The sequence below is a fragment of the Lepidochelys kempii genome, chromosome 9, assembly GCF_965140265.1.
Source record: "Lepidochelys kempii isolate rLepKem1 chromosome 9, rLepKem1.hap2, whole genome shotgun sequence".
Lineage (NCBI taxonomy): Eukaryota > Metazoa > Chordata > Testudines > Cheloniidae > Lepidochelys > Lepidochelys kempii.
In genome coordinates, this window is record NC_133264.1 from 16,312,823 (window position 1) to 16,330,903 (window position 18,081).

An 18,081-nucleotide genomic window follows, 5' to 3' on the forward strand; every position below is an offset into this window, starting at 1 on the left:
CCCAAATGACTCAGCAGCCTAAGTCCAATTTTCAATAGTGAACATCAATGAGAATTAGCAGCCTCAGGGTCATGGATTTTTTCACTACTGAAAATGGGTCTTAGGCAGCCAAGTTACTTGGGCATTCTTGAAAATTTTACTCATGCTCTAGTGATAGAGCAGTGGACAGGGAATAAGTATGACTGACCTCTCTTCCTTGCTGTACTGGGCAACCTAGGCCAAAGCACTTTTCACCTCTTTGTGCCTGGATTTGCCAATGTGTAAAATGGGGATAATAATATCTACACCAATGGAATGCAGTCATGGAGTGCTCCTCATGATGCTGGCCATACTTATGGTACATAGTCTCATGCTAGATTGGTACGGTTGTGATTGTTGTCCTTTCTGGGAGCCTGAGGTAGCAGAGAATGAGACTTTAAGGCCTGATTCAAAGTCCATGGAAATCAATTGACAGACTTGCATTATCTTCAATAGGCTTTGGACCAGGCCCTTAAAGCAGCAGCTGTGGAGCGCGGTTTAAGTTATCCCATTTGCTTGTTTAATATCTAGGTGTTAACCTACTAGTGGGTACAGAAAATGGACTGATGCTGTTGGATCGAAGTGGCCAAGGAAAGGTGTACAACCTGATCAACAGAAGGCGATTTCAACAGATGGATGTGCTAGAGGGACTTAATGTCCTTGTAACAATATCAGGTACACCTGTTACTCTGCTTCACTGTTCACAACCCTTTCCTTTCTAATTTCCTGGGAGCAGTTCTGTCTCAGACAGAAACCAGCCCCTTAATGTCAGAAGAAGGACTGTAGGATTAGCTTTTAGTTTAATTACAGAATCCAATAAATTAGATCTGGAAAACACCTCTTAGGGCATTTTCTTCCATCCTCAGTTGCAAGATGCCCGGCTGCACCACTATAATCAAGGGCTCGTCACCATTTCAGTTTTCAGCCAACAGCTCTGTGCTCTCAACCCTGAATCAAAGGATAATTTGGGTATTTCAATATTCACGCCTGTTTGTATAGGCACTCCACATGCAGAACTCCCATGGAAGTAATGTGACAGTCCCACCTACAGAGAGGCTACAGAATCAGATCTTTAGAATAAGCTCCCATTTCAGCAAGCTGACACTAGTATCCCCATCATCCATAGATGGAAGGAGATAGGGAATTGCAGAAACCTTTCCTGTTAACTTATTTTGCACATTTAATTCTCACTGGGTAGAGTGACAAAATTTACTCCAACGAAACAATTTGATAGCTGTAGTTTTGTTTGCAATCTTGTCCCTTTCTCTCATTTATTTAATATTTTCTTCCTCCTGAGCCTACTAACCATTGAAGTGTAGACTTTTCTTCCTTTCACTGAAGATTTCTTTTAAAATGCTGCTTCCTGATTTACCTTCTTATATTGCTCCCATGTACTTTTGAAAAGAATATAAATGATAGGAATTGTAGTACCATAGGAAGAAAAAGGTGAAGATAGAAATCCATTATGAGCATTTGTGGTGAGCTTAACAGACTTGCAAAGGTGATTGGAATATTGCGTATGTGTGATTTGGAATTCTCTGAGTTGGGATTAGCCAATTAACCTACTGGTTTAACTCCACTGACTTCAGTGGGAGCCATATAATGCATCTGAACTGGGTCTTTGTTAACACTTATTAGTGGTAACCCATGAAATATTCACATTTGAGTAACAGGATTAGGGTTTATATCCGGTTAGACTGCAGCCACTGGAGGGTGACATGATCACACTCCCCCAAATCTGACAATCTGTCCAGTAGAGTGCAGTGCCACACCACATAGCCAGACACAGAAACTTAGTGTGTGGTCAAATAATGGAACTTATCTCAAATAGCAGTAGCTGGTGAGCAAGATTAAAATTGCAGAGCTATTCAGAAGGGTTCATGGACCAGATGAAGTCAGAAGGTATTTAGATGTGGGAGAATGGTATGAGGAAAGCTCATGCAGTGAGGTTGGAATGTGTAGTGGATCAATGTCATGCAATGCGATGACCCTAAATGAGTTGTGAGATGCAGGGATTGAACCCAGGACCTCTGGATCTAAAAGCATGAGCCTTCACTGCCAAAACTAAGACACACTATTATTAGCCAAAACTCATAAACCTGTGTACTGGTGATTGGGACACATAGAGGGGGACAGTGATATATTGAGTGAGTGTGAGTTATAGTTGCATTATATTTTTTCATTTTTCACTAGGAAAGAAGAACAAGCTGCGAGTTTACTACCTTTCATGGTTAAGAAATAGAATTTTACACAATGACCCAGAAGTAGAAAAGAAGCAAGGCTGGATCACTGTTGGAGACTTGGAAGGCTGCATACATTACAAAGTTGGTAAGCGGAACAGGATGTATGTACTGTATCTGCTCACCTCATGAGGATTTCACTTGAAGGATGTTTTAAGAAATTCAGTGTAGCCATTAAAACCAAAAATTAAGCAATCATTACATTTGTTCTAGTACTAAAAGAGAAACTGTGAGGTACCAATAGTAGTGAACTTGAGGGACAACTCTGCTTGATGTTTACATGATCCTCAGGGCCAGATTCTCCCCTCGCTGTTGTAAATCAGGAGTAACGCCGCTAAAGTTTATGGAGTCACACCAATGTAAAATTGGTGTCACTGAGAGGAAAATCGGACTCTCAATCATTCATCTTCCCATTAATCATTGACCAGTTGGTTTTGAGAGGTCTTCACTCAGTTTTCCTTATTTCTGAACAATTCACGATTTTGAAGAGACTTTTCTTTTATCACAGTTTCACCCAGGCAGTAGCAATCAGGAAGAGACTATTTCTTTGGTTATATGCATTGAAGAAAACCACCAAACTGAATGACAAGCATTCATGTGGTACTGTTCAAATTATCACCTATCAGCCGTGATCGTATCCTTGCGCTCTTCCGATAGGAATATAGGATTTTCCACACCAGAACAAACTAATGGATCATCTAGTCTAGAATCCTTTCTTTGTCAGTGGCCAGTGCTAGGTGCTTCACAGGGTGATATAAAAGCCCACATAACTGTACAATATTTTCTACTGTGGACAAGAACATTTCTTCCCAAACTCAGTTAGCAAATCAGTTGGTGATCTGTTTATGCCATGAGGCATGAATATTGATGTCCCTGGAAATTTGATCCTAACTATAACTGCTGGGGGTAATTCATATAAATGGACTAATCATCTTTAAGTTGTGCTCTTTCTTTCACAGCTCATAGTCCACTGTGGAGGAAGATTTAGTCTGATGGAAGAGTTTTTGAAGGAAATGTCTTTAAAATTGGCTTATTAAATATTCCCCTTTATTAAATATTTTTAAATCACATGTAACAATAACTGCTGAAGAAAGATAATCAAACATCTTATTTTTTTCCTTTGATTCTGCAGTCTTAGATCTGATCTAATCAAAAAGGAAGAGGATTTCCCCCCTCTTGTTTCTAGGTGGTTTGGCCCAAAAAAATTCCATTGCAGTATTTTGTACTTTGATACTATTTTGAACAGAGGTACAGGAATGAGGCAACAAAAAAATCAGTATGCCACAATCCTAGTTAAGCTTTTAATCCATCTCTATGTAGTAGATAAAAACATTACCAATGGAAAGATAGTGAGAAGCTCTTCCTTGAGATAAATTGTGCAGTCTTGTTTGAGTAAAATGGATGTTTTAAAAATTAGTTTTATTTCAATTTTAGTGAAATATGAAAGAATCAAGTTCTTGGTGATTGCCTTAAAGAATGCTGTAGAGATATATGCTTGGGCTCCGAAACCATATCACAAGTTTATGGCATTTAAGGTATGTTTACGTTGTTACAAAAATACAATCCATCATCATAAATACATGGGAATTTCTTTATTATACAGATTATGAAAGTGTATCATTTCCTTGGTTATCCTCCCCTTATCAGGCCAGACAAGGAATCAAACACAGGTCTCTTTTGTGATGCATAGAACTGACCTGGCAGAGTTACCGGGCAGACTTTACAATGGCATGTCTCTTTCATACTTCAGGCAGGCACACAGAAAGATTCTTCAAGAATCAAGAATTTATTGTACTTAATACTACCTTTGAGATTATTGGATGCAAGGTGCTATAATAGTGCTAGGTATTATTGATAATTATTTATTAGTATATTCTGGGTATATGTTCTTCTGCAATTGAAAGTTTTTGACCAGTGCTGTATTGTTATTTTTTTCATATCGACTAAATAAATTATTTTGTCTCAAACTAATTTACATTTTAATGACATTAAAAAGTTGCATTTTTAGAAGTGTGTTTTGTATCTTTTTTCCCCTCAATGTTAATTTTTTATCTTAAGGTATAAAGTCTGATAATCTGAGGCCACTTTCTCTTTTTTTCCTTCCTATCTTCCCCCAGGATTTTTCACCAGCATTCTGCTTGTACATAAATTGTACCTAAACTAAGTGTGCTCTGTGTACTTTACACTCAGCACTTTATAGCACTTTCCATCCACAGATCTTTGCAGAGGGCTAACTGAAAGGGGCAGTGGATTCAGAGACTGTTTCATGCTGAGTAAACACTGCATCCCTCTAGCAAATATGGCTTTTTCAGGGAGGATGAGTGTGATCTGATGCTGAATAAAGTGAAGTGGACTTCATATGAGGAATTAAGCAGAGTTAAGGCAGTCTACACTAGAAGCGCTACATTGGCACAGGTGCGCCGTTGTAGCACGTCTGGTAAAGATGCTCTATGCTGATGGGAGAGAGAGCTTTCCTGTCAGCATAATATATCCACTTCCATGAGAAGTTCTCCCGCTGACATAGCGCTGTCCACACATAGGTCGGTGTAATTTACGTTGCTCAGGGGGGTGGCTTATTCACACAAAGTAAGTGGTAGAGTAGACCCGGCCTTAGAATGGGATGGGATCCACCTCCCCAAGCTGCGGGCAAGTTTTGAAGCTGTAGCTGAATTCTCCTGTGGCTGCTATTCGAATCTATGGACTAAATAGGCATCACTGCCTTTCCACACCTGTTCAGGGATTCACAGAGACTGGAATTATGCAAATAAAGAGTGGCCCTTCCTTGCCCTGCCCCACCCCACCCCTAATAGTTCATTCCTGTTCAGAGTCCTCATGAAAACCACTCAGACAGGATACAAATGGTCTCCCACCCTTGGTTGCTTTGCCCACACACCAACACAGACCTTACACGGCACAGAGCACCTGCTGTGGGTTGGAAGGGGGAATTCCTCCTTATGTGTTAGCTGAAACACTCTCTCAAATGAAAATGAGTACTCCTCCATGATCCTGTTTAAAGGCCCAAATTTTGGGGCTGCACAGAGGCACCTGCGAAAAAAGAACAGTGCTCACAAGGGGGAGCCCGGGGGGGGGGGGGGGGGGAATTTGTCCAGCCCACAGAAGATACCATGCAGGGGAGGAGCTTGTGAGTCACATTTTTTTAATGCATACACCATCTGACCCTGCAGTAGCCCTCACACACCACCTCTCTGCAAATTATTTGTGCATGCAGCAGAGGAATGTGTACTGGCTACTTCAAAGCCTATCAACGCTGGCAGAGAGTCGTGTGTTGTTCGCAGCGGTGAGGGTGTTTGCAGGTTATGACCCTAAACTTCGAGTATCTCTGTGAGGAAAAGACAGAGGGAATTTAAGTGATTATTCTGAAGGGGGGATGGTGGAGCTTGATGTGGAGAGAGCAGCAAAATAAGAACAGACGCGTGAATGGAATTAAGCAGCAGGGTGCAACTTTCATTAAACTCTAACACAGCGGGAGGGGCATTACCCACCCATCACCCATACTCTCCTATACCCGGTATTTACTTGATTCCAGTGCATGGGGTTATAGGGCTCCTTACCACATAACCCATAACGTGGGGTAGGTTCTCCTCAGCCTATTCCCCCAGGACTCAGCTCTCTGAGTCCTAGCACCCTCGCCCTCGCAAGGGGGACAGAGGGTGAAGCAGGGTGGGGACCTCAGCCAATGAGGGCCACAAGGTCTGACCTCCTCATGCAAAGGCCACAGAGTCTCACCCTACCACATGAGCCCAAGACCCAACACCAAAATCCCAGGTCTTTTATCTCTGGGAACTGTTCATTTTAGTTTCTTAACTGCACTGGAAACTGGCCACAAGTCACAATGAGTAAACAACTCCACCCAGTACCTCAGTTATGTACCAAGCACATTCCTACTCAACCCACTGTGGCTTCAAGGTGCTGTGAGGAAGGCAAAAGCTCCCTGGTAGTTTGCCAATTGGCCTAGGGGAGAAAAAATTCCTTCCTGACCCACCTAAACAGTAACCCACAGCATCTGTCAAACTGCGTTCCTGTTCTTAATTTGGATGGGTAGGGTGAGCTGCAGGAACAGAGGTGAATGAGATTCCACATGACCCACACTCGGAGCTAAATCCTGGGAGCTGGGGAATGCTGGCCAGTCAGCACCCCACTCCCCCAGCTGGCCAATGCATGCCAAAGACTCCCAAACAGAGGAGCTACCTATTGTCCTTTGGCAAGTATCTCCCTCCCTTGCTATTGGAACTGTCTCCCTTTCACGGCTGGCCCCATCAAGTTCCCCCACCCATTGGTGTGGATGGGTGGCATATGCCAGTATCTTTACAGGCTGTCTTTTGAGCTTTCATTCCAGCTGTTGGATCCATATTTTCCAGTGACTGCTATCCCTGCATGGTGAAATGCAGCATGTATGTAACATGTCAGACAGCCTGATGGTTATAACAGGAAAGACAAACATTACAGCAGCACTTTGAAACTTCTTGTAAGATATAGCAATACAAAAAGAGCCAGACTAGCAAATGAACGTGGACAGACAGAGTGACCAAGTAATACCCTATGGGGCATCTGAGATGCAATAGGACTATCAATGACACATTTAATAAGAGACAAACGTGGTTTCATAATTGTAATGTGCTGCCAATAGTGGGCTTTGTTTGTACCTCAGGAAACTGACTGAAGGGATTTTAAAAGTCTTTTGCAGATCTCCAGCACAAACCGTTGCTTGTGGACCTCACGGTAGAAGAGGGTCAAAGATTGAAGGTTATCTTTGGATCACACACTGGATTCCATGTGATTGATGTAGATTCAGGAAACTCTTATGATATCTATATACCATCTCACGTGAGTACACGGAGGAGCTGTGTTACTGTATGACTAACATGATGAATAAAGTACATCCCAAACAAGATTTGGAAGAGGGTTCGGCTGTTGGAAATCATGGCTAATTACATGGCATCTTGCTGTGAGTACTAAAATCACTGGTAATGGCCTCTCTGACAAGCGAATGAGAGAGGGTGAGAGGTACCATACACCTAGTTAATAAAGATAAAGGATCTGATTCGACAGTCTTTACTTACTTGGGGGCAAATTTAGCCCCATGCCAAGCCTCCATAGTCAGGCATGGAAAGAGGAATCCTCTCACATACACCACGGACCAATCGTGGTGCCATTCCATAGCTTCTGTTTCCGTGCTGGGGGGATGGTTAATAGGGAACCAGGTTCTGCCCCAACAAACAAAATGGGCATCCCAAGGAACTGGGCCTCTTAGTGCAGATCTCTTGTAGGGAGTTCCAAATCCTGCCCTTCACCCCATTCCCTTGTGAAGTAGTTTTTCTGAGTAAGGGCTGCAGGACTGGGCTGCAGGATCTTTACGGAATAAGCTGTGTTCCGAACTCTGTGTATGGTTAACAGACAAAAATGGACAGTTAAGTGAGACAAGACAATATGAAGTAAATGTAGCCTTTTCTGGAAGCCGATTTTGCTGAACTCTGGTAAGAATCTCTCATCACATGGTTTCAACTAAATTGGTTTAAGCGCATTTTGTGAATAAGGCCAAAGCAGGACTGAACTGAGGTTACAAAACATACTGGGGTTTAGGTTTAACTTGGTATGCCCACTTTAACTATTTATGGTATGTCCACACCTTGAATACTGCGTGAGGTTCTGGTTGCCCCATCTTATAAAAGATATACTGTATTAGAATTGGCAAACGTACAGAGAAGGGCAACAAAAATGCTTTGGGGTATAGAACAGTTTTCATATGGGGAGAGATTAGAAAGACTGGGACTGTTCAGATCAGAAAAGGGATGACTAAGTGGGGATATGATAGAAATCTATAAAATCATGACTGGTGTGGAGACAGTGAATAGGGAAGTGTTATTTACTCCTTTACATGACACAAAAACCAGGGGTCATCCTATAAAATTAATAGACAGCAGATTTAAAACAAACATAAGGAAGTACTTCTTCACACAACACACAGTCAACCTGTGGTCCTCACTGCCAGGGGATGCTGTGAAGGCCAAAAATATAAGTGGGTTCAAAAAAGAATTGGATAGGTTCATGGAGGATACGTCCATCAGTGGCTATTAACTGAGATGGTCAGGGATGCAGCCCCATGCTGTGAGTGTCCCTAAACCTCTGACTGCCAGAAGCTGAGGTTGGTCGACAAGGGATGGATCACTCAATAATTGCCCTGTTCTATTCATTCCTTCTGAAGCATCTGGCACTGGCCACTGTCAGAAGACAGGACACTGGGCTAGATGGACCATCGGTCTGACCTAGTATGGCCGTTCTTATGTTTTTATGTTCTTATATATAGTGTTTGAGCAAACCATTGGAGAAACCGGGGCAGCTGGAACTGTGTTTTAAATCAACATAGGAATTCCCTATCTGATCAGACGAGTGGCTCATCTAGGACAGTATCCATTGCCTGATAGTGCTGTCAGTGCCTGATAACTGACAGGAAGGTGGAGGAAATGCCGCCAAGGTAGCATGTTGCCTTAGCGACTGAAGATCAGAAATGTAAGCAAAGTAGCTGCATCCTAGTTTCTATCCTTCCTCCAAACACTGATTATTCAAGAAAGGAGAAGATTTCCTCCTCCCCAGTTCTGTACCCAGTATTCTTAATTTCTGTTTCGCTATCATTTGAACACAAGATGTATTTAGTGGTCAATAGCAGTTGATATATGGTACTGTCAAATGTCAGACGCCGTTTTCTGGGGGTGTAAATGTTGCAATCTCCTTATAATGGCTGAGGCTGTTTATCTGTGACACTTCAGACAGTTTGATGGTGGGGTAAACGTGACAAATTACTCTCTTTCGAGCCGATCCTTTAAATGCCCAGGCATAGCTGTTTAACAGGGTGGGATTTTCTTAGACTTTTTTCCCCTCTTTGATTTAATTCTGATTTGGGGGGATTATTTTAATCACAGATTCAGGGCAATATCACTCCTCACGCCATTGTCATCCTGCCAAAAACGGATGGGATGGAGATGCTCGTATGCTATGAGGATGAAGGGGTGTATGTGAACACCTATGGACGGATAACTAAAGACGTGGTGCTGCAGTGGGGAGAAATGCCTACTTCTGTGGGTAGGTGGACCCTTCCTCTTCTCCGTTGTCATTTACAAATGTAAAATAAGATGAGAAATAAAGGAAACTAAGATGGGGTCATTTGGGAACTTGCCAATCAAAGCAGACCGCTCTCACTCAGATGATGGACCTAGTTGTTGTCCATTCATAGATTGGGCCTTGAGGACTCCCTACTTAAAGTCACTAGACCGGGGAGACAATGTGCTCCAGTGAAGAGGGCACTGGTTGGGGAGTCAGGAGAACCTGAATTCTAAACTCCTGGCTCTACCATTGGCCTGCTGTGTGACTTTGCTTCTCCTCTCAGTTCCTCTGTTTCCCGCATCTGTAAAATGTGGATAAGGATGCTTTATTCTTGTTAAAGCACTTCGAGATCTATGGAGGAAAAAGCACTATATAAGAACCATTATTATTATCTATTATTTGAGTGCTTTCTCTTGATGTGGCTGGCTTCTGCTACTTCTGGCAAATGGAGAGCTACTTGATTCCTCTAGACAGTCTTTGAATACTGATTGTTGAGAGCGGCTTTGCCCATTTTGTTATTAATAGCCTGCCAAATGTTTTTAATGCTCTTTTGGAAATTCCTTTTGACAGCCTACATTCATTCCAATCAAATAATGGGCTGGGGAGAAAAAGCTATTGAGATCCGTTCAGTGGAGACAGGACATTTGGATGGAGTATTTATGCACAAGCGAGCTCAAAGGTTAAAATTTCTATGTGAAAGAAATGATAAGGTAAGTCTGCCTCAGAGTGTGCATCAGTGCTTTACATCTTTAAGATACAACCAGCTACCTTGAGGTTTCAGATCTAGTTTGTCTTGAGGTTAATAAGTAATCAATGTGATGATCTGCTTAATGCACACAACACACAAGCAAACCACTCCAAGTAATTCTCTTAAGTAGAGACAATCAGTAATGGAGAGAAGCCCTATGTTGACTCAGCTTGAATTTCTCCTAAGTGGTGATGACAAAGCTACTTGAGGAGTCTGCTCAAAACCTAATGGGCCCATTTGCCTATCTTTGATCAGCTGGAGTGGATCAGTTGTGTTTCCATTTACAGATTCTATTATAATGATTTTCTGCATAACCATTCCCCCATCCAGCAGAGTGAAAATGCTGCTGAAATATATACTCCAGTTCAAGCTGCCTCACCTAAACAATAGCCTGTACTCTAAAATATTGCATGGCCACAAATCAGTTCCATGAAATAAATCCATTTAGAATCTTGGCAGGTCAGTTACAGTTACACACACACATTACATTAAAAGAACATTATTAATGTTGCAAAGTCAAGTACTTAGAAGTTAAGAAATGCCAGAATGAAGGTTGCCTCTGCAACCTTAATTTGATCCCCTTGTGCGTACACATTGTGATACAATCTTAATAATGTTCTTTGAATGTAGATTTTTGTGTGTAGATTCCTAGGTTTTTCAAAAAGCAAATTGATAAAGCAGAAATTCCATCATGTGACATCATATTGATACCCACTCATCAGCAGAGTTGAACTGTTTAGATCCACTGCACAGATCTCTGCCTCTTGGGCTAACGGAATAACTGGTAGCAGTAATAGGATGTCATCCTCTGTGTGGATCAGCACAAGGGAGGGATGAGAGACCATATTTGCCAAAGGGTTTCACAGACGTATGCTAACAGCAGAGGAATGGTGAGACTCAGGAATTGGGAGTTACATTCCAGGCTTTGGAGGAGAGTGCTCTCTAGTGGACACAGACTCTTCTACACATTTTCCCCAGACTTGATGACTTCTGCCCCATCCTCTCCAACATGGCCCTGTTCCATCCTGTCTGCTCATCCCTGGCTACTTTTCCTAAGCCCAGGCTCTTTGCCCAGCCAGTTACTCTCTTTCTTCCCCCTACCCCTTCAGTTCCAATCTCACCAGACTCCTTGTCCCATTCTGCTCCTTTTCTTCCCCACTGCCCTGGCTTTTGTCTTCCAACGCATTCCCCTTCCACATTACCTGGGTGTGAAAAGTGGGGTCACGGAGAGTACAGGAGAGAGAGAGGCTCCCTGTTCTCAGGTCCAGTGCCTAGCCCCATTCCAGCCCTGAGCCCCATTCCAGCTGGAAGCAGCCATTACAGAGAACAGCCAGCTTTTGCTTCTGCAGTCCTGGACTGGAGGGAGCATGCTGAGCTGCTTTGTGGGGATGACACATACATAATCCACTCGCACGCAGGAGCTGCGAGCAGATGGTGGATGCACAGTCTGGTTACACATGGGAGCTGTGAGGGGATGGGGCATGCTCAATGAAGACAGAATTTTTAGAGATTTTTAGCTGCTAAAAATCAAAAGTCTCTGCTGAGCATGTGCAAGCTGCAATTTTTCAAAGGCTTATAACTTGGTGGAATTCTACAAGGATGGCAACAGGCACATCCCTATCGTAAAGGCCACCCCACTGCCAAATTTCAAATCCCAGATACGAAGTATGGGGGTGCTAGAGTTGTTCAAAGAAAAGGTCACCAGCTTTTTTTAACATAGCAAAAGAACAGAATTTTCCCTAATTTCATTCTCAGAAATGGCTGAACAATTTGGCTGAATTTTTCCAAAAGGTTGGCCTGAGGCAGACAACCAGCATGAAAAATTTCAGGTCAAACAGCCTGGCAAAGTGATAAACAATTGAAAACAAGGTCTTAAAATGGGAAGTCCTGCCTATAATAAACATGGCACTATGGAGCAACCCCAAGCTGAGCTCTCCTCTCTGGTACTGATAGCAAGTCAGGAAAGCCCCATAATTTTATTGACACCTACATTAATGATGATCTGGCTCGGTGGGTCATTCTTCAGTGGTTCTAATTTGCTCAGAATACAGCCAATACAGAGACAACCAACTTGCTGAACTTCCCTTAGATGATAGCACCAGTTCTCTCAGTTGACGTCTTAAGTGTTAGATTTCAGTTTCCTTGTACTAGTCTTGGAGAGTGTCCCTTTGCATATAGAAAATGTGGGAATGAAGAATGTTGTCATCTGCAGTGACTGAGAGGTTGTGTTACGTGATGGACTGAGACCCCCCTAGAAGAAAATTCTGCCAGGTTGTTGTTCATAAACTCTTATGTTGTCTTGAGATACTAGCAAGGTATAAGGTTCAAACTTAGTACTGTTTGTGGCATCCGTCAACACTTTTGCCTGGAGCAGTGTCCACTTGTGGACCTTTCCGGCACCCTCCCACAGCTGCAGGTCTCTGTGCACATTGTGGAGGAAAGTCTCTATCCCCCTGTGTTTGCTGGATGCTTCTATAACCTTCACCCCTTGGATTGGGATTGGAAGACTGGAGGGGCTTGGACCCATAATTTCCTTCAAGAAAACAGTAGAGTCCACTCATTACTGGGTGTTCCCCAGTCTCCTCAAGAGTCTTTTCTGGTCAGGGACACATTGTTTCTGCCTCAGTGGCTGTCCCAGCTGTCAGGCTTGTAGTGAAGCTCCCCTTATGCAGAGAGGCAGAGCTGCATCCTGCTCCTTCACCAGACATTCCTGAACTGAGCCAGGTTCTCTCCTTTTCTTCTCCCTCCAGGCCTGGTGTTAGCTGCAGGTATTGTAGGGTGGGGCTAACTGGGTTCTCTTTCATCCCTTCTCTGCTGGTATGGTGTTTCTCTGCTCCATCACAGCCTCCTTGTACTGCAGTCACACTACCTGAGAAACAGGATTAAAGTAGAATTTCACTGGAAACCAGGTGCCCTGTCTCCATTCAGCTCTCCTGAGAAAATTAAAAAAAAAAAAATGAAGAGGGGAAACTGGTTGGCTCAAGGTATTGGTAATGGGATAAGGAACCTTCCATCTCTAGGTTGCTTGTTTGACTCTAGCTTGGGTCATTAATGACTAAAAGACATTTGGTGGCTGTTAAATCTAAAAAGCTGAAAAAACATGCAATTAACTACTTGTTGCGGTTGTTTTTTTTGTTTCACCCCCCCCCCCTTTCTTCCCATACAGGTATTTTTTGCATCAGTGAGATCTGGAGGAAGTAGCCAAGTTTTTTTCATGACCCTCAACAGAAATTCCATGATGAACTGGTAATAGAAGAATGCTTGACACTTACCTTCATGGCATTATTTCTAATTTAAAGGACATTAAACATGTGGACTAACACTCTCGAGGCAGATACGGAAAGCCTTGTGGAATACACCACTCCCCACACACACTCTCACAATACAGTACACCCTTCATTGTTGCAGTCTGGTAATGGAGAGAGAGGAGTCACTGGAGATCCCTAAGAATGCAACACTATGTTTGGGGCAGAAAGAGACATATGCACTTCAAGAGTAGAGAAAGAAACCTCTGATGGTCTCCTGATTAAGCTGTGTTATAGTGGGTTATGAATTTTTTTATTTTACTTTTTCTTTGTCCCCTACTTTGTAAGAATGGGGAAGAAAATAGTGTCAAAAAGTATGTTTTTAATTCTGTCTGCCTGCTAGCATCAAATATATAGTTTGCTGTAAAGTTATTAATTAAAACTGGTGAAAGACAGCACAATAAATGTACCTTTTATCTTTGCGATGAAGGCCATAACCATATAGCTAAGTAATTTTGGGAAATCTTTTGCCTTCACCAACATTTACATGTTGCTTTTGGCAGCAACAGCTTAATGGATTTTTAAAGAAGAGAAAAATAATAGTTTTTCCCCTCTTTTGGGAAATGGATTTTAAATGGCTAAACTACTAGCCTTAGACTAATAAAATCAACAACATTTTTGTCAGTCTGTCAGTCCATATTTCTATCTGGATCTTCACATAATGGTGTGTGTTGATAGAGAAAGTAGTGTCGTTTGTTGTTACTCCTGAAAACAGTGGGAGGGTGTATTAGCATTTTTCCCCCATGCTACTTTATGCAAGAGGTCAAGGCAAAAGAAGGGGATGGAACAAAGGCTGAGAGAAACACAAGATCATTCAGGTGACAGATGTATTTGGAGGGATGCATGGAGCCACTTGGATGACAGGGTTTTTAATTTAGGATCCAGTCATACTGAGAACTAATTGGGTGTGCACAGCTGAATGGTTGGGCCCCACTTAAGGGTGATGCTGTGCATTCAGAACTGCCCTGGAGGTCAGTGATAGCTAAGTGTGCCTAGCACCGATAAGGATTGTGGCCCCAGTGATAACGTGGCTTCTGTTGACTTTGTCTCGTCTCCAGATATGAAGACTGGGACGGGCAAGTTAGAAGGTTCTGAGAGGCCCAGTGTCTGCTCAGTGTAGGGGAGAGAGGGGATTAGCTACTAAACCAAGCCAAAAGGAGATTGCACAGCCGAATTGTAAAGAATTTTTAAAAATAGGGTTTCTTGAGTGACGATTCTGAAACTATAATCACTTTCTGCCCCTCCTCCACTCCCCCCGAATTACCCAACATACAGTGAACGACAACATCTGTGCAGAAATATGTATGTATTTAGTTCAGGTTGAATTGTGTCCTTAAAACTCTGCTCAACTGATTTAAATTTTAAGTGAGTATCTGGGATTTTTTTTTCTCAATAGCTACAAGCATGGCTGCCCGTGGTATTAGGGTGTTGCATAACGAGATCTGTGTTGCTGTTTTTAACCTACCTCGTTTTGTTCGTTTTTGTTTTGTTTTTCATTTCGCTGTTTATTGCAGCACTGTTAGCTCCAGGAAGATGTAGAGAGCTTAACTGGCAATCTCTGATATTATATGTAGTAATAATGATGCTATTAAAAAAACAAATCAACTGTCGTTGGTCAAATCTGAATCCTTCACTGATTAAAAAAGAATCTCACACTGTCAGTCCCCCGGCCCTGTAATGGACTGCACCATCCATTATTGTGCCGGTAGGCATTAGTTTTGTTCATAGTCATTTAAAATTGGTTGCTGGCCATACCATCAGTGAGAGCACAATAAAAATCAGAAATCCGGGGCAAATGTATAGCAAGTTGGTGAAAATATGCTACTTCTGGCCTGTGGTTCTTAAAGTTTCAACATGGCAGCTTCGTAGGTTAGAGGCAGTTAAGGGAATCCAGGCAGCTTTACAGCTCCATTTCTGAGCCTCTGCCATTAAGTCACCAGGGTGCTGGTCTCAGTCAGAAAATAAAACCCTAGTAAGATAACTTGATCTTTAGCTCTGTTCAAAGCACTATTCATGGCTGTTGGTTTGATGGACAGGATCTGTGCAGGGGCAGTTGCTTCAGTGGCTCAGACTGCCTGGCTGTGTATACACGAGCCTATCTATCTGAAATTTCCCACTGTTGCTAGGATCATTGGCGCTCCACCTATGGCAGGGATGGCGAGAGCCCTAATGCAGACAAGCCTCCAGGCAGCCAATGGCACGTTAGCCGCGGCATTGTCGTTTAAGCATGCTCAGAGCGCGTCTACACAACCTTGTGGGCGTGATGCCAGTGGCCGCCAGCATTTTGTCTGAATTAGCGCTAACACTGTTGAAGCTGCAAGTGGTGGGAAATTCTGAAAATGGTAAATGCCAGCAAAGCTTGTAGTATATGTTCCAGCAGGGACCTTGAAATCAGCGCAGTACTTCACTGAGCACCATGGAAACCACAGTAAAGCACTTACCAGCTCTCCTCAGTAACAAGCCTAGGCTTACACATTCCTGTAGGGGTCTCCAAATCAACAGTAGGGAGACTTCAGGCTGTCAGCCACAGCAAAGCACTGTGGGTACTTTGAAAAGTGTCCTTCATTAAAGAGCAAATATATAATTTGGGCTAGCTATAATTTCAACCTAGAGCTGCCACTGAGTGATCAGAAAAGGACCTCCATTTTCAGCCCACATCTCCCACTACCACACATGTACACACCCTTGTGTTTTTTATTGCAATGGTTGTTTTATTTAGCAATAACTTTTCTGATTAAATTTAGCAACTGCTGTAGTTGTTGGATACTGGAATTAAAACGGAATCAGAGTAAATCTCTTCACTGACAGTGATTGCCACCAGCTCTTTATATTTTCACTGTGGCTACCTTAAACCAGAAGCTTCTCATTAATTTATGTTGCAAACTGATGACTTTTTTTTCCCCTAAAGTGTCATGTTCAGAATACACAGCTTTAAATGATTTTTTTTATTGTGGGTTTTTTGGGAACAGTTATGAAATAAAAGGGAATCATTGTGTTTAAACATAAGGTGGTTTGTGAATGTATTTTTTAAAAACCATACAGTCATTGAAACAAAATCATAAGAAACCAATATTGATGCATTCTTGTTTACAGAGGATGTATGTGAACATAACATAGATCAAAAACATTTCTGGTGCCAACTACAATAAAACACAAAACTTCAAACATCAAGCCATGCCTTTTATATTTTTGTACAAACCCTCTCCCCTGGGGTAGTAACCATTAGCAAGTCACAGAGGCAAAATAAACCACACTCCTTCAAAGGCAGTTAGAGGCTCAATATTCTGCAACAAAACAGACGTTCTTAGAAAAATAAGATTCACCATAAAAGATCAGATCATTGACCCATCACGTCTGGTACCCTGCCTGAGAAAAGTGTGGAAATATCTCCCTGGTGCTTGCAGCTCTCATTTATGCCCTGAACCAAGAGATTTTATTGTCCCTCCATAGCATCCTAGGTGAAACCGACAAAAATGTGACCAACATGTCCGTCAGTGTTCAACAGACCTCTAATATCAAACACTCAACTGTTTTTAAAAGAGGTCATTTGTCCTTTTTGCATAGCATCTATTCAATGAACACCCCCGGATTCCACATCTTTTATATCATTTGTAGATCCAGATAGTCTCCTGTATAGAAAATCAAGTAAGATAAGCAGACCAGAACATAATGTACCCTTGTGATAAAGCCTTGTATTATATTGGCATGCCAGATGCAAGGCTGTTCTTGCATTCAAACTCTCAGTTGCATTCCAGTCCATTATATTTGGCTCCTATACAACCATGAGCTTGATTCAGCCTGTGAAGACACTGGCTTCTCACGAGACCCAGAAGGGGGTTGTGACAGTGCAAAGCAGCTGCAGCAGTACTCTCCACCACTTCTGCCAGTGCAGCCCCCAAAGTATACATCGCTAGCCAGAGTCGCTGGAGGTAGAGCTATATGAATAGCTGATATCTTGGTTCACTGGCTGATCCAGAAAATTCACGGGGGGGCATTCATTTTGGGTTGACTAAAAAAGAAAAACTTTGAATTTTTCAGCAAACCAAAAAAAAATGAAGAACAATTGTTTTGGATTGAATACAATATTTGTTCAACTCAGAACAAAACATTTCATTGCCAAGTTTTAACCTTTTTAATAACATTGTAGTAAAATTCTAAACTAACAGAAAAAGTCAAAACAAAATATGATTTTCTTCAGATTTGTTGGGGTTTGGGGGGCTGGGGGCGGTAACTGAAACAACTAGTGAATTCAACACAAATTTACAAAATGTTTCAGTGGACCCAAATCTGCCATTTTTGGGGTGTGTGGGGGGTGGGACTTTAGTCTGAAAAACTTCTTCCAGCTATGTCTGGGAGATGCCCTGATTTGGCATATCTCTGCACAAGCAATCTCCATCAGCAGGGCTCTCAAAGGAGTCCTGACTCCCATTAAATATGCTATCCTCTGGCAGGAACACACGAGGTACAGTTAGTGTTAGGGTAACACAAACACCCTTTGCCTACCCTAGGGTGCTGGCACAGAGGTGAATCAAGTCCTATACCTGTAAAACATAATCTTCCTGATCCAGTCTTATTGACAGTACGCAGTACTGCACTCACTAGGTCAGGAAAGCACTAGCAACATTTTATATAAACATCTCTACCTTTTTGT

General features: G+C 42.3%; 1 protein-coding gene across 14 annotated transcripts in view; it reads left to right on the plus strand.

Annotated features, from left to right (window-relative positions):
• Positions 1-16,601, plus strand: part of TNIK (TRAF2 and NCK interacting kinase) — a 321,027-nt gene extending 304,426 nt beyond the window's left edge. For 13 of the 14 annotated variants that reach the window (XM_073359382.1, XM_073359393.1, XM_073359386.1 and 10 more), the window contains 7 exons: positions 550-693; positions 2,212-2,346; positions 3,693-3,793; positions 6,954-7,103; positions 9,197-9,356; positions 9,948-10,087; positions 13,292-16,601. In XM_073359382.1, coding sequence (XP_073215483.1) covers positions 550-693; positions 2,212-2,346; positions 3,693-3,793; positions 6,954-7,103; positions 9,197-9,356; positions 9,948-10,087; positions 13,292-13,375 — 914 coding nt within the window. In that variant the 3' untranslated portion in view covers positions 13,376-16,601. The remainder of the gene's footprint in view (positions 1-549; positions 694-2,211; positions 2,347-3,692; positions 3,794-6,953; positions 7,104-9,196; positions 9,357-9,947; positions 10,088-13,291) is intronic. The other variant, XM_073359394.1, reaches the window with a different exon arrangement.
• Positions 16,602-18,081: the final 1,480 nt, after the last annotated feature.